The 24069-nt window shown below is 38.5% G+C and overlaps 1 protein-coding gene across 3 annotated transcripts in view; it reads right to left on the reverse strand.

Annotated features, from left to right (window-relative positions):
* stau2 (staufen double-stranded RNA binding protein 2) overlaps nt 1–24069 on the reverse strand; it is an 80380-nt gene that overhangs the window by 29179 nt on the left and 27132 nt on the right. For all 3 annotated transcript variants that reach the window (XM_056738625.1, XM_056738623.1, XM_056738622.1), the window contains exons 8-12: nt 20792–21004; nt 20081–20218; nt 18385–18516; nt 17983–18040; nt 12836–13140 (exon numbers count right to left, since the gene is read on the reverse strand). In XM_056738625.1, coding sequence (XP_056594603.1) covers nt 12836–13140; nt 17983–18040; nt 18385–18516; nt 20081–20218; nt 20792–21004 — 846 coding nt within the window. The remainder of the gene's footprint in view (nt 1–12835; nt 13141–17982; nt 18041–18384; nt 18517–20080; nt 20219–20791; nt 21005–24069) is intronic.

Raw genomic sequence — 24069 nt, forward strand, 5'->3', positions numbered from 1 at the left:
TTGGAAACGGGACAACGGGGGTAAATGGGTGAATGGGCACCGGTTAACAACATTCTTTAGAATATCTTCTTTTGTGTTCTGCGGAAGAAATAAATTCATACAGTTTTGATATGACAAGAGCGAACTATCACTTTAATTCCATACACAATAATATAATAATATCATAAACTTTCAGCACACATCCAAAATTTTGCATTGGTAGTCGCAATGGCTACAAACTCTCTCTCTGGCTCCACACACTTGTATTTTGAGTGTGTTTCATTGGCCAAAAAACTGAAAAAAAACCCACAAACAAACAAAATTAAAGATGAATCTGACTAGTGGCATTTTTTCTTTCTTTTTTAAAACATTTTAATAGATAACATGATAATATTGGTAATGTGAACTCTTTTGGCCACAATAACCGTGTAGAAAATATCTGATACGGTGACAGCCCTAATTCACATTCTGTAAATGTGTTGTGTTTTATTGGCAGGATGTTATCGGGTAGGTGGAAATCAGCAGAAGACCATTAAATATTACTGGAATAAGGCCAAAACATACTACATAAAGCAATTTTGTAATGGTTTTAATGGAAAACAGCTGACAGTTTATTTGTAATAGAAAGCATTCAAATTTCTATTGCTTTTCAGCAGGAATACACTTACGCAATACCACAATAATTTGAATGGGTTATTATAATAACATAAAGATTGTAGATAATAAATCAATTTAAAACTGATTTATCAATTTGTACACTCGCTCAAAAAAATCTGATACAAGCTTTTGATTTGCAGAATGTAAATCAAATCCCTATTTATGAATTATTTTATAAAAATGACTTTTAAGAGGCACATTGTAGACAAGTGTGGCTAGCAGAATGAATTCAGTAAACTAGGATCTATGTGTCCATGGGCTTTTGAAGGTGTCAGTTGTTCCATGAGAAAACTGCACGTGGTCGTCCAGACGGCTGGATACAATGTGTGACTGACTGCTTCCAGAGAGTTTTGTAGCCGGAGAACTGTCTTGGTTTGACTTATGTTCATTTTTTTAAGACAGCAGTGAGGGCTGCATTCTGCCAGACAGATGCTTTGCAGAACTTTAAGTGGACGGGCACACACATCAGTGCTGCACACAACCCTGTCCCTCACACGCTAATTCAAAGCACTAAAACTGCTGATCGTATCTACATTTTACACACGCAAACCTCCTCTAGGTCTTCCGACACACACAAACACAGATGACAGATGCAAAACTCTAAACGTGATCAGGCCAGTTTTACTAGCCAGCTGATTTTAAAGATAAAAGAAAGGCCAAAACAAGCTTAATTCTCTATTTAATGGTAGTTAGAAACAAACAGAGATAATGCAACAGATAAGATTTTTTACAAAATACTGACAAATCCAGCATTCTTGCCAAAGAATAAATTAATTGAGACCACCAGAATGAGAAAAAAATGAACGTATCTTCCTAGTGACTGGACTGTTTCATTGGAAAAACCTGCAAACTAACACTCGATCCATAAAGCGACATCAGATGGTCAACATGCCAGGTAGAGAAAATCAAGAAACTGCAGCTGCAAGTTTAAATCTAACACAATTTTATGATTTATGCTTAAAACAAGACAACTGTAACAAGGTAAGTTCATTTATTTTTCATGTTACATTTTCCTGAAAAACTTGACTTGGCTCACACTTCTTTTTACGATGCAGTTTCATGGACTTTAATGCATCATGCATTGCTCCTAATGCAATAACCGTCCATTACCAAACTTACCTATATCTGTACTATATGCACTATATGTACACCTGAATATTTAATGTGTATATTCAACGTCTAATGTGTATATTGTGTATAGACTGTCCATATGTGTATAATGTATATAGTCTTTTTGTACAGTCTGTCTATTTATACTTTGCACTGTTTGTCGGCACTACAAACTGTCACTTAAGTCTGTAAAGTCATACAGTTGATTGTCATACAGCTGTTTGTCCAACTGCATTTTACTTTGTATGGAATACGCACCCTATACTTTCACTCACCACACGTGGTGATGTGACAATAAAATCGAGTTGTGTTGACTTCAAGTAAATATGTCTCGTCTCAAAGATGTTTGGATGGCTTTCCTACAAGAACAAGTCAAAAACACTAAGCTTGAAAATGATGGGGTACAACGGACTGATAGAATCTCTGACTAAATGAATGTGTTTATGTAAGGTCCTCAAGAGCCCTGAAGAGAGAGATGCATGAGACATGCCATTGTCAAGTGTGTTTAAAAGACAATGTTAATAACACTGACTGCGAGAAGAAGAATGTGCGACGATCACTGACGTTAACGGTTTCTTGTACATTATGAGGTCATCCAATAACAGAGATCATAAAAAATAAAGGTTTATAATACAATTCAGTCAAAAAATATATATTGAGCTTAGAACACTAAACCTCAGAGAATTTTTTGAGCGTCACTTTATTCATGGATCCTTTAGATAGTTCCAGGACGTAATGTTTTTTCTTTAAATTTTTTATTTCTGTAATTTTTTATTCATTAAACGACTTGCGTCTTTAAATTTGTTAAAAGTTTGACTCAGTCGGTCTGTTAAGCCGCAGCTACATGCGTTACTAGTAACTTCCGTTAGCAATTGAAATGCTCCATGAACCGCCACTGCTGTGAAAATAAAACGTTTAATTGGAGTCAACGAAGTTGACGTGACTCTCTCTCTCTCAATGGCTGTGCTAAACCTACCCTGTTGTCCATACTACTGCCTTGTAAAGTATGAGTAACTGATTTGGAACACTTTACATTGGCAGCAATGGAGGACTCCGCATAAAATAGACTTAACTAGCAATTATAACAAACAGTCTGCTGAGAACAGCTTGCGTGTAGATGTAAATAACACATATAAATAGTAATTTAGTCCATTTTTAGTAACGTTGAATAATTGAATGGACCGGTTTCACAGACAAGGCTTAGTTTAAGCCAGGATATGCCAATGTTAAATTTGGATATTTCGGTCGTTTTTAATAAAATTACTTACATAAAAATGGTACTGGGGTTCAACTTGAGACATTAGCATTGACATATTTCAAGATATGGCAAGCCAATTTATTTTCAGTTAAGACTGCTCAAAGGTTCCTTTTAGACAGGGACTAGTCTAAAATAAACTCAAAAAAGAAAATTATGTCATCATTTACTCACCCTCAGGTTGTTTCAATCCTGTATACATTTCCTGGTTCGGTTAAACGCAATGAAAGATATTTGTGAGAATGTTAGCAATTTTCAGTTCTGTGACATCAAACAGTTCATGGGCACCTAAGGCTACCATTTATTTTTTTCTACTATGGCAGTCAATGATGTCACAGAATTAAAAATGGCTAACATTCATCAGAACAAAGTCATTTATACGGTTATGAAATGACATGAGGGTGAGCAAATGATTACAGAATTTGCAAGTGAACTATCACTTTAATAACATAAATAACTAATAAATACAGCCGCGTGAAAAAGCTAGAGACCATTAAAAATTTTAATTTAAGCAGTGTTTCTAGATGTATTGTGGCCATTTCAGTTCATTGTCTGTTGAATTTCAACAAAAATATACCTCAGAAGTGACAAAGTCACCCAACAGCAATGTGAAAGACTAACAGCACCTGTATCTTTAGTATGGTGTATTTTCTTACTTCAGTATTACATCTGAAATGACATTTATTATTCTGTTACTGTTCATACAGTTGACTGGCCGGACTGGATTTGAAAAACTTCTTCTTATTCTGCCGGCCATCCTCCCTTTGAGCAAATATCTGCGGGCCTCTGTCAAGTTTTAGGCACTCGTAACAATGCCAGCATCCTGTCAGACCCAAGATTCATCTCCAAACTCTGTTTTTGAAGATCACTCTTCGTACAAATACGCCACAGCGACCCAGCTGGGCCCCATCAGAACGAGGCAAAAATCAGACCCCGAGGGATTATCACGTCCAGCATGTGTTTGCTAATGAAATCTCAGCATAAACACAACGTCTAGAAACAAGGGGAAGGGCAGGAGTGACAGAAACAAACCGTCCTGCTCTTTGATTGTTGGACAGGAGATGTGTTTGATGTTGACTGTGTATAAGACCAAGACGTGGGGTCGAAGCCAAGTTGAGCGTAAGACGCTGGCAGCCCCATCTGAAGTGGTTTTCCCACAAAGAGAGGAGAATATGGGGGTAAGAAAAACACAAGGGAATAAATTGCGTCATACGAAGGCTTGAGCAACAATTTATGGTGCAGATGTTTAAAATATGCATCATCCGATAGTTTAGTTTTCATTAAAGTGGGATTTGCTACATAATGAGAAACAATAAAAAAATTATATATATTTTTTAATGTTAGCACATGTTCACCGCTGATTCTTATCTCTTACAATATTGCTGGTAGGATTTAACACATGACGCCTGATAACATCAAAGCGCAGTTTTGCATGTACTACGCTGGCCATAACATGTCTGTTTATAGCACGTCTAGATTCAACATGTGCTGACCTGACCACTTTATGCATTTAATGCTCTCTATGAGAACTGTATGGAATTTCTACATGCAAAAGTAAAAATTAGTGAGACAAATATAGATGAAGTGGATTGCCACCGCATTTATTGGTCCTGCCGGTTAGATAACACTTCGCTTTTCCTATCCAAATATGGCTTCTTTTATCCCTAAGGCGCGCATTCGTATCAACAAACTTCATACATGCCAGATTTTATAGTACACAAAGAAATCTTTAACCGACTTATAAATCATCCAAAAACTATTACTCACCAACTATTAAAGTATGCCAGTCATGGGTTGGATGTCTGAGACATACCGGTGCCAAAATCATCTCATAAATCATATCATTCACCATAAATGGAGCGAGTCCCCTCACATCAATCCACTTGTGTTATTGAAATGATAAACCTGAAACTGTAGCTGAGTTATACAACTCCATTCTGGTCCAGATGTTCTTTCATGAAATAAAATCACTTCATATCATCAGTCAGTGCTTCGCCATTAAAGCCAGGATGACGGTTACATGTTATAAAGATGCTGCAGGTGGGCAGCGTGGAAATTAAAGCGTGATTAAATTAAATTAAAGTCATTAATGAATGGACTGTAATGATACTAGCTTGAAGGCAAGTGGATTGGCTCAGACTTCAGGTCTGAGCCAAACACGACAGTACCCCCTCCCCAAAAAGAGTAGTTCCGGGCCGGGTCTGTGCCAGGTTTTTTAAACAGCTTTGCCGTGAATGCAAAAACAAAACAAATATCATTTGAAATATTATCATTATTAGAAATATGTGCCATATAATGCTGCATCAAGTTATGTTATCAATCTTGCCTTTGACTTAGCAACTTAAAATTAGATCCACATCATGCTTTTCAGCATTACCGTGGAAAAAGATGGATGGAATTTAGATGGTTCCAGATTTTGACTGGCTGTCATGGTCCAAGCTCAGACTATTTCCCTTTTTTTTTACAGACCATGCAGCTTCCCCAGGGAGAAATGTAATATAAGTGGTATGCAACATGAAAGAAAAAGGTACAGTTGGTAACTACAAAATTAAAATAATATGTTTTATCCCCCTGCGGGGAAAAAAAACAGCTAAAGCTGTATGGCTGGTCTTAGTTAGTTTTAGCTGGAAGGTTCTGGTTTAAACTGAACCTCCAAGCCTGACCTAGCAGGGGTTTAGCTGGTTTTACCTGGTGTACACTAAAAAAATGTAGGTTATTTCAACCCAGCATTGAGTCAAAATTGGACTTACCCAACGGTTGGGTTAAAATAACCCACAAAACAAAGGTTAATTCATAACCCAACAGTTGGGTTTGTCCATTTCTGACCCAATGCTGGGTTGAAAATAAACCAAACATTTTTAGAGTGTGGGTTAACTGGTGGCTGGCTGACCAGCTAAAAAACTGGCTAAAGCCCCTCCAAAACCAGCCTGCTTAAACAGCTTTGACCAAACTGGAAAATCAGCTTAAACCAGCCATCAATACAGCTGTTTCACCAGGGTCAGCTTTAAGGGATAGTCTACACAAATAGAAACATTCTGTAATCATTTACTCATCCTCTTGTCATCTCAAACCTTTATGGCTTTCTTTCTTCTGCAAAAAACAAAAGAAGATATTTGGAAGAATGTTGGAAACCGAACAACACTGGCCGCCATTGACTTATATTATATGGACGCAAAACCAAATCAATGAGTACCGCCGTTAACATTCTTTAAAATATCTTTTTTTGTGTTCTGCAGAAGAAAGTCATACAAGTTTGAAATGACAAGCGGGTGGGTAAATGATGATAGAATTTTCATTTTTAGGTAAACTGTCCCTTTAATATACAGAGACAACTATAGCTTACAGTAAGAAAAAATATTCATTGTTTTGCTACAAAAAGGATTAGAAACAATGGTTTTTATAATTATATACAACGAAAATGCACCATGGCTTTGCTGTAGTAACTTTAGTATACAAATAGTAATCACTCCTCCAAAAAACGTGGCTACACTTTAACAAAATGGTATGGTTTTCCTTAGGGTAGTGTGACTTCCGTCTAAAAGTTTGACCGTACCAATCTGGTAGGGTCACAGGGTCTTGTTTCCAGACCTGGTACAGGCTTTAAAGTAATACCTCAGGTTATCATTAAGGCAGGTCCCACTGATATAAAGGATGAAACAGATGCCTCCATAACCTGCTTACCAAGCGATTTATGAAGTGATTTATGGCATGACTGCAGAGCAGTTGGCATATAGATGCTGAAGGTCGCCGCCCGTGATCAAAGCTCCTAAAACCTCACAGAGATACGTATATGCCCGACACTGGCAGGATGAGAAATCCAAGTGCGAGATCTTCTATCAACCCGACTCCATTCATCTACAAAAGCAGCCGTGATTCACTCAAAGGTCAGAAAACATCAATGGACGTGATTCGCAGAAACAACCCAGCGTCTGTGATGTGAATCTTGGTATTGCTGGTATTTCCACCCGAGGTTAGAAACTGAGTGTGACAGAGAGACAAACAGAAAGAGAAACAGATGGGCAATGAAGGAGGAGGTGTGGGGAATCAAAAAAGAGACAGTTTGAAGGAATAGTTCACTTAATAATGAACGGCATTCGGATGTCTTTCTAACCCGCACGACTGAAATGAAGTCACGTCAATATAATTTGATGATGGTTTTGCATAATTTTTGAGTCTCATTTCATTGTTATGGTCTGACACAGCGACTAATACATCATTCCAGAGTTCCCATTTTACGTTTCACAGAAAAAAAGTCATATTACACAAGGGTGAGAAAATACTGAAAGAATTATTCTGAAAAACGATATAAATGAAAGATGAGAGAAACAGCTGAAACCAGGCCAAACAGTTTCGTTGATATGTGATGGGTGGAGGCTTCAGAGACAGTTTGTTCAGCTCGCCCAACAGAGCAAAGAGATGAATGGGGTTCATAAAAGAGAAAACGTACGACTCATCCCTAAGCTCAACCTGCAGCTCTCTGCTTACCCATACTGCTTTGCAGCTCACGGGCTCAGCACAAAAGGCCCTTTATGATGTGCACCTGACATGTGGTGGAAGAGCGGCGTTCCCACAGAGATTGGCTTCGCTGCTCCACCTCTCCTCTCTCTTTCGTGCTCTCCGACTCTCCGCGTCCCCAGCCGGAGGAGCGAGTGCTCGCTGGCAGGGGTCCGGTTGCTCAAACGAAAATGGATTTAGAGAAAGATCCATCTCTGAGTCTGTATGGGGTGATGATACTTGTGCCAAATTAGTCACCCGGATGACCAAAAGAGTTTAAGCAGATCAATCAAGGTTTAGGATAAAAAAGAAGGGACGTCGGATCAGGGAGGACTTGTGGATAGAGGAAGCATTGTACTTGTCACATTTAGTTCAGACTGCAAGCTCAGCTGATTTTTTTAGTTTCAGCAGTGCAGGAAACACTATCAGAGTATTTTAGGAGAGTGTTTAAGACCACAGTGAACTTCAAGAGCTGGCAACAAAACTGAGGATCATAAAAATCAGCTGTTTAAAGAAAACAAATGTCTTTACCAATATCTTGTTCTTTAGTAAACTTAACAATTTTGTTTTGTGACAAAAATAACATTATTTAGAAAAACTTCCATACCAGTGCATGCTAACACTCTTGTAATGCATGTTCAGCAGGACTGAAGAAAATATATGTACAGTAAGTATACACCAGAAACACTTCTGAATTCAGTTTTTGATATTAATTTATTCATCTTTTTAATCCCTGATGGAAAAACCCTGCACAAAACGAACTATAAAATGTAATGGATTAATGTTATAATGGGAACTGTATTGGCTTTAATGGAAACTATAATGTTGTCTACTGGAATGTGATGGATTCTATTGGGGAGGTGTTTTCTGGCATATTAATCCCACTGGAATAAACCCCAAAGCACACTACAAAAGGAATTTTGCGATGGTTTTAATAGAAAAAGATAATGCTTTTTTTCATCAGGATATGTCTTAAAGATGTTTGTTCAACCTTTTGATGTCGTTTAAATATTCTGTTGGATGCATTTTGCCTTAACATTAGTGCAAAACCGAAATTGCTTCTGGACATGGTTGTATATGTTTTGCAAAATGGTCTTTGTGCAGTGCTTAACAAATTTATTAGATCAAAATGTATTAGATCATAAAAGACAAAAGACAAATGCTGTAGGAATCTGTCAATAAATCTTAAAACTAAGAAAGGTATTGTAATTTATTACATAAATAACAAACTGAAAAAACTAAACAGTCTTCATTCATACTAATCAATAACCAAATAAGGTAACACTTATGGACCAATTCTCACTATTAACAAGTGGCTTATTACCATGCATATGTTTAGGATATTGGCTGTTTATTAGTACTTATAAAGCACATATTCAACATGACCATATTCCACATCCCTAATCCTACCCAATAACTAAACCTAACAATTATTATACTAACTATTAATAAGCACCAAATTAGGAGTTTATTGAGGCCAAAGTCATAGTTAATGGTTTGTTAGAAGCGAGAATAGGGAGCTGAGGACACAACGTATTTTGTATGCAAAACTAGTCTATGGGTTTTTTTGAATGGGTTTTAGGTAAATCGCCCGAAATGAGGTCTGTGTTAAAAAAAACTCTAAATACTTTCACGTTTTATTCTATATGACATAAAACACACCAATTATAACCTTCTTGTATTGTGTCTTAAAAACGGCGGTTGCTAACAAGTTGCTAAAAAGCTACTACTTCCTTTGGCGGGGACATTTGACGTCATCGCGCATTTAAAGCTCACAAATAATTCAACATGGGCACAGGTCTCTTAAAACGTAGATGCGGTTTCATTCTTTGAGTAATGTCTTAACAGGAAACACATTTTTAATAAAGTTTGAAAGCGTTGTCAGAGTCTTGGTGGTGGTGACCTTGATTTCGAGCGACCTTAAGTGTAGTCTGTTTTTTAGCATCATGTTAGCTTTTTACTTCTTTAGCTTTTTATTTCGGCTTCAAAAGTAACAGATGTTGTGTCAATTTGTAAAGATTACCTTGATAATCAAAAGGTGTAAACATCTTTGTTAATCACATAAATAATAATATTTGCATTCTTGCTGGCAATATAGTTTTCACAGTTTCTTTTGGTATTGACTGTAATGAGGCATCTGAATAAAAAAATAAATACAAATAATAAAGTGTTTCACAATCTTTTCAGCCTTTCTTATAAATCTTTGGATAAAAATAATAATATTTATATTTAAGCATTTCTATATTGCTAGAAATACTACTGTGACTAAAGAGTTTACACATATTGGTGGATTAACCATTAAATAAAAAATATTTTGGTAATCCCAAATATTTATAGATGATATTATATTTAAATTAATTAATTAATCTAAGAACACAAATACAGCGTCCTCACACAGACAAAACCTACTACGGAAGTTTGATGGGTTATTTAAACGTAATCTTTAGATTTGCGTAGTCACGCTTAGTGCCTTTGGATGGAACATATACGGCCATTTCGAACTAGAATTATGGCAGAATATCTAGTGATGTTTACTTCGCAGGGCTTTTACTGGCGTATTGAACAAACCTCCGAAGCGGTAGGAGAAGCATACAAAATAAGCAGAACGGGGGTCCGCGGAAACCAGGATTGAGAACCGCTGGTCTTGTCAATTGGTTAAGCACTGTATGTGTAAAAAAAAGTCATATTGAAGATGAAGACAACTGCTGAGAACCTCTGAGAAGGCTATGAAGGTTAGAGAAAATGTAAACAGAAACAAAGCCAAAATGGGAAGCTTATCTAGAACAATAACAAGTTATAACATTTCACTTGTACTACAGAGATAAAGAGAACGAATGAGAAATGATAAAAGAGACAGAAAGAAAAATAGAGCGAGCATATGTTGTGCATTACTGAACCAATTCCATTATTTCTGCCCTTCTTCAATCAAATATGACCTGAGCTAACAGGCCTCCAAACAGTGAATTTAACAGCAAACAAACTTTTTTCTTCTTCTCTCCATATAATCACTCCTTCCAAAAAGCCAAAGTACTTATGCCCTGCAATTTTCATCCCCTGGACAAATTCCCTCAATCAAATCACTTTGTATTCTGGGCCCCATGTGTCTGAATCTCAATTATCTCAAGGTGAATTCCAAGAACACCAAAGGCATACTGTGCTGGGTCCTTATTTCTACAAGCCTCGGCCCTATTTGTCCATTAACTTTTCGATCAAACTAAGTGTTTTGAATTTCGAGATCAAAATCTGGCTTTACAGGAAACATTCGCTTGAATAACCATGTCTGTGAGTCCACGATAAGTACCACATCTGTAACGTAGCACAACCGCTTTAAGAAACTGATTGAACATTGGTTCTTGGTTTTTCCAAACTGTTGCAGGTGTTTCTGTTGCTCCTATGCCAATACGAAACAGGGCCTCATAGGGGCTTTCATAACAAGAAATGTTTGAAGGGATAGTTCACCCAAAAATGAAAATTCTGTCACCATTTACTCACCCTTATGTAATTTCATAGCTGATTAAATGAACTTTGTTCTGTTGAACAAAGAGAAAGATTTTTGGAAGAACGTTAGTGATTTTGACTACCATAGTATGAACAATTTTATTGTAGTCAAAGGTGCCCGAGAACTGTTTATTTTCCTAAATTCTTCAAAATATTTCATTGTGTGTTCAACAGAACAAAGAAGAAACATTATTTTTCTACTATCTCAGTGGAGGATGTCCCAGAACTGAAAATTGCTTACATTCTTCTAAATATCTTTAGAAATTTAGACAGGTTTGAAACAACCCGAGGGTAAGTAAATGAAGAATGAATTTCCATTTTTGCGTGAACTGTCCCTTTAAACTCCATCAAACACAAATTGAATCACTTAAAGGACAGGCCTGGTATGATTTAAACGTGTCCTTTGGCAGTGTGAATGTTTGCCAACATGAGTATACTGCTTGCACGAGTTCCATACGATCATGTGCCAGCAAACATATAACATCCAGCCTTTCAGCGCAACAGACGCAGCTTGACGGTCCGTGTTTTCGATATGTTCGGGTTTTCATTATCGACCCACATCGTCTCAATTTCCTGCAGCGTCTCTATTACAGAGTCAAATCTCTCATGAGAGAAGACACCACAAAATTAGGGGATAAAGCCATTAAGATCGCTGCCCGGGATTCTTATCAGGTTTGTGAGGGGGGGTTGACGTGGAGTTATTCACACAGGCAGGCTGGCTCATCCCTCGCAGCTGGCCCTTTAAGTGAAACCTGCTGTTTTTCCTTGTGTTTACATTGGCTGCTTCAGTGTTCTTCATCGGGTTTCAGACTACAGGAAGGCTCTGAGCAAAAACAAAAGCAACCTTTCAAAGGCAACCTTAGCAGGTTAAGATAAAATGTTTTTACTGTCCAATATTAAAAGCACCTGCTGCTAAATTAACAAGGCCAGAGAGCATTATGGGATGGGAAAGGGTTGTCAACTATCGGTCCACCAGGTGACTAGCTTAGTGATTAGCGACCAAATTTAGTGATTTTTATTTTATTTGGCACTTATAATAATACATGTTTTACAGCGCTGTGAAGAATTAAAAGCCTCGATTCTTTAAGAAACAGCATTTTTAAATTCAGCCACTTTAAAGGGTGCAGTGTATGAAATTTATAGGCATCTAGTGGTGGGGTTGCAAACTGCAGCCAATGGCTAACTTCACTCCTCCACCCCTCCCTTTCGAAACATTACGATGGCTGACACAGAACTATGATGTTGTCATGTTTTCACTTCTTTGCCAAAGGAGATAACGTATATAAGAAACGTGCGATCGCTCCTTTAGAATACTTCAAAATTCACCAACATTTCGATGAGGTTAAGAACATGTGCTTACACACGTATTGTAAGTTAGGCAGAAAGTTTTTGTAAGAAGGTCGAATGTGCATATAAATACGGATAATCTACATAATTCATAGACCAACATTTTTGGTGACAAATATGACACATTATTGCATAAAATGAGCCTATATCTACATGTACAGACGTCATTGACATCTGTACTTAAAATCATAGTAGTTGCGGAAGAGCAGTAAGATAAGTTTGTATTCTTTGATGCAATGTGATGTAATACAGACAGGAAGTGGAAATGTACCACAAGGCATAACTTCCCAGGAACAGCAATGACAAAAGCAGACATTAGACTGCACCTTCACATGTACCACAGCGTAAACTAAGCAGATCAAGTTTAGGCTGCACAAGAGGTGTTATGAAATCTAAAGTCCTTGTATAGGGGAGTGTGGAGAGAGAGAGAGAGAGAGAGAGAGAGAGACAAACAGACATGACGATCCACAAAACCACCATATTTTTTATCCTTACCTGGAAGCCTTGAATGTGGGCTAAATATTCCAGCTGCTGGGAAGGCTGGATGGAGCCACAGGCTAGAGCAGGTGCTTTGCCCTTTAGGATCAGAGCCTCCGCGGTGGGCGAGGTCCCGTTCAGCAGCAGCTCTCTGGCGATGGCTGCAGTGCTACCCACCGAGGGACTGTAGAACGGAATTCCGGACCCTTGGCTAATGTCTTTGGGTGTCAAGTAGTTTCCAGGAGCACTAGGGACGCCTTTATTCCGGCTGGCCTCCATCTCCTGATACACGTCTGGGGAAAGGTGTAGAATTCCTTTCTGTGCTACAGAGGGATGGAGCAATACACAAAATCATGACTCGGTCGTTTCTATCTTTCACATGCATCTGTTAGTGTATTTCGGTATTTGCTCATAATGGGGTGGTTCACCCCCCAAAAATTCAGTAGTCATCTATTCTCCCTCATGTCATTGAAAATCTGATATTTTGGGGAATGTCTCAGTGGTTTTGTGTCCATTCAATGGAAGTCACTGGGGGACAATGTTAAAAAAACTTCAAAAAAATCATCTTTTGTGTTCTGTAGAAGAACATATAGTATATATTTGAACAACAGGAAGGTAAGTTAATGATAAAAAATATCATTTTTGGGTGTCCTACAATAGGATTGATAGATAAAACCTTTCCATGCATGACAGGTGTCACCATAAAGTCAAAGCCCAATGTCATATTGGCCAGAGGGGCCTTAAAAAGGATAGTAAGTGAACCTTAAGAATCAGACACAAAGCTGTCCGAGGTTCGTAACTAAAATGAGACAACACAAAACTAGAGATGAAAGCAGCTGCAGCAAACATAATTCTACTTCCTGTTTGCATTTGCAAACAGGAAAAAACCCTGATTTTTCGTCTGGCTCCATGCTTTCTGACAACCCGGCATAAGCAACAACTGATTTAACTTAGTGTTCAAACTATAAAACTGGTAAATATTATCCCAGGAAATTGTGAAAGATGTAAATAGACAGTTTCTCTAAACTCAGTGCCGCGCTGTTGACGTAGCCCTTTAAATCATGGAGTGAGAGCGTTTAATGAAAACCAGCAGTTCAGAATACCCGCTGGCCGTTTCGGCAAGGTTGACTGGCAAAGAGGCAACTGACACTGAATATTTCAAAAAGTCACACGACAACCTGAATTTCACTTTACACAAATCAGCGGTGCGGACCGGTATACTAAAAACGGCATAAAACGAAAGGTGTGAGCCAACATGAGGTCATTTGCAAATTACGACAAAATGCACATAAATGCTAAGAAATAACAATACCAGCACCCCCTTTGCACCCTCCCCATTACTCTCTCTCTCTCTATCTCTCTCTCTCCGTTCCAACAGGTTCCACCCAGTATAATGGGTTGAATTTGAGAATGGAGGACTGGAGATTAGCCAGCTCATGGCTCGAGCTGTGATTTAAAACAGATAACACACAAGCCCAAACTGTAAATCAACACGATGATGCAATGCTCTAAGACGCTAAACACTAACACACTGACACATTCATACACACCTAAGCACAGCTCCGACTTGCTCATACATTCACTGCTTGTGGAATCTCGCTTTCCCTTTTTTACACAGACGGCGCTTTCTTTTACATCTTTCTCACACAAACCAGGAACATAAACCAGGAAATGAAACAGGACCACTTTTCTAACTAGAGCAGCTGAAAATGTTTATTTTAATGGAAGATTTTTTTGTCTTTCGTAGCTTTCCATGTCCTGTTCGTACGGGATTAAAAACTCAATTAAGATGATGTGTTGCTTTTTCGGGACGCAACGTGATGCCTCCAGTACGGCTCTCGATAAGCCCGTCCCCATCTTATTTCCTCTATCCGATCATTACGCCACACACGGATTACAAAGCGCACATGCTTAGTGTCTCTATCTTTGTGGTTTGGTACATTTTGAGGAATGCATTATGGGATTCAACCTCCAAACCTAAGCCTGTCTGCTCAAGTGCTGCACTGGAAATTGATTTATCACCTCAGACAAAGTGTCTTGTTGCTTTAAATATGCAATGTTACACGGGCGACTGCACGACTGCGCCCACCGTGACTCACCGGATAATTTCGGCGAAATTTTCTATTCGAGTCTGTTGAGAAGCATCCAAGCCTGGGCATTTAGCTCCATGTGTCGCATTGAATAGCTAGAGGGAGAAGATGCAATAAGGTACGAACGCAAAGCTAAGAATCTGAGGACCAGGGTTCGGACGAGAGGCCGTAAATCTGTTTCAGAGAACCTGGTTCTGCGTTCACAGAGGTTGGAAAGGAAAAACCTTGTTCCCAGGTCACTGACACATACATCTGCTCTGAATTGAGTTAAAGCCCCTCAGAGACGTCAAATCTCTTACTGGCAGACCTGAGGATCCATAAATTTACAACCATTATTTTGACATTGAAAAAGGCTTCGGTTGGAAGAGTTTGTAAAGATAATTAGGAGATAGATGAAGACAAACAGCACCATTGAGAGGAAAGTTGTAAAGGAGAATGGATCTGCTCCAAACTCCCTTGGACACTAAAATCGTTGGTTCACACATTTCCAAATGGGTAGTTGACAAATAAACCGTACCATGTGTCCTATGCTATGACAGCAAAAATTGAGAAAAAGAACTGTTGTTAATATATTATTTTATATTATTAATATTAATATTTATAACATAAAATAGCATAAAAGAGATTTATATTTAATACTCAATTTTTTTGCCGTCACACATCAGGTAGGGTGACCACCACCCAACAAACCAAATGTGGGACAGGTAAACTGTTAGTGTGGGACAATGTGGGACAACATTGAAAATGCGTAAAACTGTGATAAAACATTTTAATATAATGTTTAGCTATAAAAAGTTATTAAGTCCATTCCAACCACAGCATAATTTAGGCATAGATTAAAGTTATATAAAAAAGTCAATAAAGATTCAATTTAAGGTTCACTGTCTATTTTAAATTTAAGAGAAAGCTGTAGGAATAAAGAACAAACAAATAATGAAAAAGAGTTTCTCTTTTAAAATGTATTATTGTTAAATAATGCATTTCACGATTTGTAAATAAGTTTTATTTTAAAACGCTAACCACAACCTATAGGCTAAACACAGTTTCAAAGCCACACTATTTACAATGTTTTAGTGAGTTTTTATTCGGCAAGTTGACATGGGAAGATCGCCACCCGATCTACTGATAGACATCGCAGCCTCTTGATGACTGAAATCACTTCCTTCTCATACATTGTATAAAAGTCAGGCTTTACAACATAGTTGTGTTTGTGTGAGCTCGTTGGACACTGATGTGCGCCGGGTTTGACACTGCAAAGTTAAATAGTTAAATACACAATGGCGCAAACAAGCGTAGGAACATGTTTCTTAATGTGATAACTAAAAACAGACATTTTCTCAATATGCGACGTGCCAGACAAGGGGTGAAAATGGTGTCCGGTACAGCAGGGAGGGATGGTCTCCCTAACCACATGACACCTATGCGGTTTATCTGCCAAGTCAATTTTTCAGAATTTTTGATTTATTGCTGTGTTTCGGTAAAATTATAATGTCTAATTTAATATGTTTTTATTTCATTTATTTGCAGAAAAATGTAAACAGGACAAACTGGTCAAAATGAAGGCAATGTTTGCAGATCTTGAATTCTGCAAAGCAACGAGTTCATATTCATTTTTAAACAACACAAACATGTATCTGATTGTAAAACACTGATTTTTAATCACACCTTTCATGCGTCTCGGCATTCTTCAAGTGTCTTGACGCTTTCTATTATAAATTCTTCAATTTCTTTAAAATAAATTTTACATTTATAGTATACAAAATTAGAAACAGATGGTACGCCAAAAGGCTGAAATTATCTACAAAACAGAGTCTTAATGGAATCTGTACATTAAATCATGCAGAAGATAAATGAGTCAAAGAAATGCCTGCCACACTGTAATAAAGGTGTTTCTATCAGCCAAAAACATTCGTCAACATGTGTGTTAGTTCCAGCACTTCAGAGCTGGGTGAAAACAGCTTTTCTGTGAGAACACCAATGACCTGATTTAGACATCATTTAAAGAAACGAATGATTCATCCGAAACAGCTGTCAAACTCAACAATGAACACTCAATTGAGGTTCGCATTGAAACTGCAGACTAGTTGCATGACTCAGTGCAGATTCACTTAAGGACGTTGTGCATATGGAGATGCTTGGCATATCTCAGGGGTCCACAATTAGCGCTGTTTCATTATTTGACAATGATTTTTACTTCAGAAAATTGTTTGTTAACATGCAACTTTATGTAATTCTCTACCCACAGGAAAAGTGTCATCTGTTGCCCGTTTCCACCAACAGAACCGGAGCCAGTTTTTAATTTGGATTCAATCTGTGCGTTTCCACTGCACTCGGTTCTATGCCAGAAATACTAACTCCAAGCTGTCCCTCAAGACCTGCTGGTCTCCAACCAGACACCACAAACGTCAGATAGACCCGAGGGAAAATTATATAAAAAAATATTTTGACAAAGTTTGACTCAAAACAAAAAATTGGTCGGAGATTAAATCACTGCTATTTACAAACGTGCTTACAATGGAGAGGGCAGATCAATAAACAATCTTGCTAATTTATTATTTTATTATTATATTCATTAGTATATTTTCATTAGCATCCTACATTCTCCCAAAAAATGTATCCTTTATTTAATTTCTTCCTTTATTTTTAGTTCATTTTATAGACAGTATGTATACATTTCTTTACATTGATTGCTATTACAATTCTGTTGTGTCTGATCATAATAATTTCAATTCTCATTTTATTTATCAAGCACATAATAAACAAAATAAATGACCACAGTGCTGTACAGAAAGTAACACTAAAAGCTATGTTAGCTAAACTAGCATTTTTGTAGGAAAATCCTGGTTTTACCCTAGTAAAGCTTGCGAGGATGCTTAATGAGTGATCGCAATACAGTGGTCCCAAAGACCCCCTGGGAAAGCACATAAGTCTATCTGAATGGAAAGAATTCACGGCCTCTCCACAGAAGCGAGTCTGTGACTGAGCCGAGACTCTGTCCTCATTGATCAGTCAGATAAATTAAACGGCACAGCATCACCTATACCAGGAAACACACACCGAGAGAAAAACACTTACGGTTGGCCGTTGTCTCAGAAAAAGCAGCTCTTTGTCCGTTCCAGCTTTTGTTGTCCATCTGTGGCCAATGTTAAGATAATAGAGAGGGAAGAGAGAGAGGGACAGTTTAGCAAACTCCTTTTCATGCGTGTCAGACATGTTGCATTCGCTTGTTTCCATTAGAAAGGGAGAATCGCTACCTAATTGAGACATCACGGCGTAGTGTCACTAACTTGCAAAGGCATAAAGCAGATGAGGTATTTGGGGATTAGGGTCGTGTACATTGAAACAGGAAGCAGCGTGCTGATATAAACGTACGCATCAACATAGTCTTTCATTGATGGAATGCCTGCTTTGCTGTTGTTCATACATGTGGTGAGAGAATAATTATTTATATAATATTCATAAAAAATTCAAACTGACCTTCTCTGAAGTGTTCTGTAATGGTGTTGACGCCTTATATCCCAGTTGAAGCAGCATGGCCTCTGCTGCATTACGCTTCGCCACTTTCTTATTGGGTCCAGTCCCTGTGGTCACCTCGGGACAAACTTTCACCTGTCAACACACGAAGGTCGATGTTTAAGGGCCGTCTGGATGTTAAGCATGTGCAACTAATACAATTAATGTTAAACCGGGGAGTGAAAGAGAAAAGCAGTTGTTCTGTATTTGTGTTAGCATGACTCATTACAGTCACAACTGATGACTACATGACAGTTGGATTATATTCAATTTAACGGTTTTCTTCTTCCTGCAGCAACAAAAGCAGGACCTTTAAAAACATGGCAACAATAATACATCAAAGCTTGTCTGAAAAGTAAACAAAATTGTCTGTACTTCCTATAAATACAGCATTCTTAATCAGAAGAAGAGAGTGAGCTACAGCAGGTCAGTAACAGAGAAATTATCCACAATCCATCAGTGATATCTTTATGAACATTTATCAAAAATTCACAATGGGCTTTTGCAACCTCAGAGGCCGCAGACTCATTTCCGGTCGTGTTGTTTTGGCTTAATGAAGTGCTCATCTGTCATATCGCTTACATATTACTTTCTTCCATTTTAAATAAAAATCACCAATATTTGCCAGCCAATAAGCCTCCTTTTTCCCTACAGTGTTATACGACCGTAAATTGCTCCAAAAGCTCACCGGCGCCATCTTTTGCGACTAGCGAATTGCGGCATCAAACCTGTTTACCAAACTTTAAAAACACGGGAAACCAACTTTCCATGTTTAATAGGAGATAAGCAGCAGGTGGAGAGATGGTGTGGTCCTGAAAACAGGGATGTATTGATGCCCACAGACCAGAGAGGAACAATGTGGACCACACAACAGAAACACACACAGGCAGACTCTAATTCGACGGAGCATGGAGAATCGGTTGAAGGCTGTGTTACAGCACATTTAGAGAAGCACTGTGTGCTTTAAAGCAAGGGATTATGGGACGGGAGACAGGCGTAAGGAGATCTTCCAATTTGGATGCTGCTGGTTACTTGCAATTATTTAAAGCGACGATTCACCCAAAAATAAAAAGTCTTTCATCATTTACTCAAAATCTGTACCAATGTCTTTATTCTGTTGAACACAGAGAAAGATATTGGGAAGAATGCTCAGAACCAAACAGTTCTTGACCACCATTGACTACCATAGTAGGACCATTGTAGTTAAAAGTGCCCCAGAACTGTTCTTTTTCATACATTCTTCAAAATATCTTCTTTTGTGTTCAACAGAAAAAAAGAAATTTCTCTTCTCGCAAATTTGGTAGGAACTGTTTTTGGGTGAGTGGTTCCTTTAACAATTTTTCAGATTTATTAGTATTTACTGTTGCATTACTGGTGCTATTTTCAACATAACAATGCAGTGCTGACAACGCTGAAAGATGTCGCCATTTAAGAGTGTGTGTGTGTGTGTGTGTGTGTATAAAGAGTTTGTGTGACTTTGAAAGAGCTGAAGGTCAGCTGTAATCAGTTCTTGAAGAGGTGACAGTCTCTGTGATTAAGACAGATGGAACTGTGGGAGGTTATCAGTGTTTATCCACGGCTCATCTGTCCTTCTCACAGTCTCGCTGTGTCTCATAGTTTTCCTCACTTCACGCCACCCGTCTCTCTCTTATTCATTTACCTGCATAATGAATTCTCTGCGGCGAGGCATCCCTCTCTCTGACAGCAGCATGTATTCTGGTTCCTTTTCCTTTTTAGCCTGTTGAATCTGAGCCAGTCTGCTGATAGGGTTCATGCCCTGTCCGTAGTCCGGGCCAGTCTGTGAGAGACATAGAGAATAAAGAAGAGAAAGAGAGGATGAGCGACACAGATAAAGCACTAGATGGACAGATGGACGGCTGGTTAATGTTCATGTCGGTAGCCCTGTCGTGAGGATGAGGAAAGAGTGAGTGAGTGTGTTTGTGTGAATGAATGAGTGAGTGAGAGAGCTAATGAATAAGATGCATGAGATAAAAATGGTACACCTTTCTGGAGTCTTAAAGCGACAGTTCACCCAAGAATGAAAATTCTGTCATCATTTACTCACCTCAAACCTCTATGCCCTTGTTTCTTCTGCAGAACACAAAAGAAGATATTTTGAAGAAAATTGGTAACCGCACAACAGCGGTGGCCATTGACTTGCATTCATTTTATGCCCATACAATAGAAGTGAATGGATCCCACTGTTGTTTGGTTGCCAACATTCTTCAAAATATCTTCTTTTGTGTTCTGCAGAAAAAGACAAAGTCATACAGGTTTGAAATGACACAAGGGTGAGTAAATGATGATTTTTGGGTTGATTTATCCTTTTAAGACAGCACTCCATATGAATCGCACTCTCAAACCACCCCACCTTCAATATGGTCTTGGGCCGTTTCTTGTAATGCACTTTGGGTTTCTCCACCACAGGAAGAACCGGTAGTTTCTTCAGTTCTTGTAAGATGGACAGTGCTGCTCTTTTTTTGGAGAGTTTCTTGCTGTTCCCCTCCCCCTCAGCGGAGAACTCCCCCACCGTCACACGTGTGAGGAAACTCTTCATGTGTGGAGGTCCGCTTTCCTTCAGCACCTGAGGGTCATGTAATGAACATGTTACACAAGTACATGCATATGCACGCAGCTTGTGAGCACAAGTAGGAATCGGTTATTCCAGTCATGCTCTCTTTTTTTCTGCCCCTCAGGCCGTGTCTGCTGCACGCTCTCTCAGCCTCTCTATCTGTCCTTGTCTGGCCCTTTAGGAAGCGGGAGTTTGGCTAATTGGACTAGCTACCACTGAGCTGTCTAGTTTAACACACCAATCACTAACTTTTATGGAGAGAGACAAACCGGTGAGCATAGATAACAAAACTAGATACCGCATTAGCATCTGTTCCTATGGGCTATACGTTCTATAGTTCTCCCCAAAATTGAATTTCTTTCATTATTTACTGACCGTCAAGTCATTGCGAACCGGATTGACCTTCTTTCTTCGGTAGAACACAAAAGTTATTTTGAAGAATGTTAGTAACCGAACAACATTGGCCCACCTTGACTCCCATTATATGGTCACAAAACTACATTTCCCAAAACATCTTTTTTTGTGATTCACAGAAGAAAGAGTCAAATACAGGTTTTGAATGACATGAGGGTGAATAAATGATGACAGAATTAAAAATATTGAGTAAACAATTACTTTATTTGTATAGCTAGATATACAGTATCTAGTTTAATGGCATAGGCATTTGAATGCAACTATCGCCCCCTTGAGGACTGGAGGTTTGTTACGCAAAAACGAACGGTAAGTATACGCAAGATGCAGGTTTGCGACTTGTCGGTTAGCAACCAACTCTTTCATCCACGGTCAGAATCTGTTTCTGATATTAAACTTTTCTGGGTGTCACTTATTTTGTGTTGGCTGTTCTCGCTTTGTTTTGCAACTACCACCCACTTCTCACGCACGCTGTCGTGAGAAACCGAAACATGTCATGCACGTGTAATTATATTTACTTCCTGTGACATCATCAAGATGGTTGACAGAACAGGTGAGGCGCTCTGAGCTTTTTAAGAGCAACAGAGGGGGGATTGAGTTTCGCGCAGACGCACATACATACGCGCACACAGCTGAGGGTGGGCCTCTATGTGCTCAGTCAGAACTGAAAGTTATCCGTCTCATGAGACTCCCTCCTCACATCCTCTCTTCACACACACACCAACTTTCTGGCAATCATAGAAACATGTGACACTACAGTGAAATTGGCTTAACTGAGGAGAGCCATATCATTCCACACAAAACTGAAGATTATCATGTCTTGTTCAAACCCAGTGCTTTGAATAATAGTTAAAGGTGCTGTGTCTAATTTTTTGAGGATCTTTTGACCTCAATGCAATATAATATACATAATTATGTGTTAAGAGGTATATAAAGACCTAACATAATGTGAACTTACGTGTTTCACAAATACGTTATGACCTTTAGCAAAGAAGCCAAAACGTGACAACATATTTGACCCTGTTTACAGTACTGCGTTTTCATATAAAGACTGAGATGGCGTCTTTTTTCAACAAAAATTTTGCTTTGTGCTAGCGCACTGGAAAGTTTAAAAAAGAGGGGCTTAAAAACTATGACGCGTTTCTCATCATGTGATGCAGTTGTTCTGGGTGCTTTTCAGTTGGAATATTGAATTGCTTTAAGTTATTGTTTGGCAGCGGAGCGCGAGTTAAGCTTCGCTTTTGCTTTGCACCTCCTTGTCAGTACATTGAAAAAAAGTATTTTTACTCTACATTGCTGTGACATAATACTGCGACATAATAATGGTAAACTAAACGACACATGCTAACGTGTCTTACAAATCCGCAGGACTGGATGTGAGCGTTTTCAGACATTTCAGTGTGGATGGGCAGCGTTTGGAAAACGATTGAAAACGTTAAGTGTGGACGAAGAGCGTTTTGTAAATGAAAACTCTAGTGTAGACATACTCTTAGTCCTGTGTCAGCCACCGTAGTACTTTGAAAGGGAGGCGTGAAGTGAGTCGTTGGTTGCACCAATAGATCACCACTAGATCCCGCTAAATTTAAAGGGGTCATCTGACACGGCTAAAATTAATTTTGAAGATGTAATGCAATGTGTATACACGATTTTTCAGAACACCTTAGCGACTTATGTTTCTACTCTGTTCAGTGAGCGGCAGCAGAGAATTCAGTTCAAACGGCACTGCGCTTGATTGAGATACGCATGTACAAACAGTGTTTCCAAGAACTAATCACTTATTGACCTTGTTTGAGCATTTATGATTTAAAACGAGATGACTGTATGGATGCATAAACATGAACACAGACGGATTTTAGTTGTTTAACGAAAGTGACTGCTGATGTGTTGTTTTAAGTGGTGGAGTTCACTCATTATTACATAGTTGTCAGAAACTACGTGATGACGTCCCTGATATGTAAATTAGTGCGTAGCGTCATCTGGCGACTTTTCAAGGAAGGCTTTAGCTACTTTCTATTGAAAATAGTTGGTTACACTGGTGAGTATTTGCTTTTAGACAGAATGCATCTTTTTTCCCGACACTTTCATTTTTGTATTTTTACATGTCTAATACATGCATGGGGAACTTATAACACACCAAAGACACAGAAAAACACGTATACACGCCACATGACCACTATAATACACATAATATAACTTTTGCCTTCCTAGTGCCATCTCTCATAAATTTGGAGGTTACTGTACACACCTTTCTTACATCAAACTGACACTGACTGACTGACATTATAAATCGTTATTAGAAGTACTAGACTGTTGTGTATCAGGGTAAGGTTCATTTTTTATGGTAGACAGTTAATCCTCAGCTCATAGAACAATATGATACTAAGCTAATTTCGGACGGGAAGAACTATTCAAACTACTCAGTTTTATGAATGACTGGAAGCCTAGGCACACATCATTAATCTTCATCTTTAAACTCTTGATCTTCAACAATCCGGGCTTTCATCTGAAGACGGACACTGAGAGTACTGTGCATTTCCCCACATACTCGATGGAGCGGTATGACCCAATATTTACAAGACCTTGACGTGGAATTCATTGGATCATCACACTTACATGTTACATCACAATTCAGATTCTTCTGCGCATAAAGTTCTTTGCTTTTTAAT

The sequence above is a fragment of the Triplophysa dalaica genome, chromosome 23, assembly GCF_015846415.1.
Source record: "Triplophysa dalaica isolate WHDGS20190420 chromosome 23, ASM1584641v1, whole genome shotgun sequence".
NCBI classification, from domain to species: Eukaryota; Metazoa; Chordata; class Actinopteri; order Cypriniformes; family Nemacheilidae; genus Triplophysa; species Triplophysa dalaica.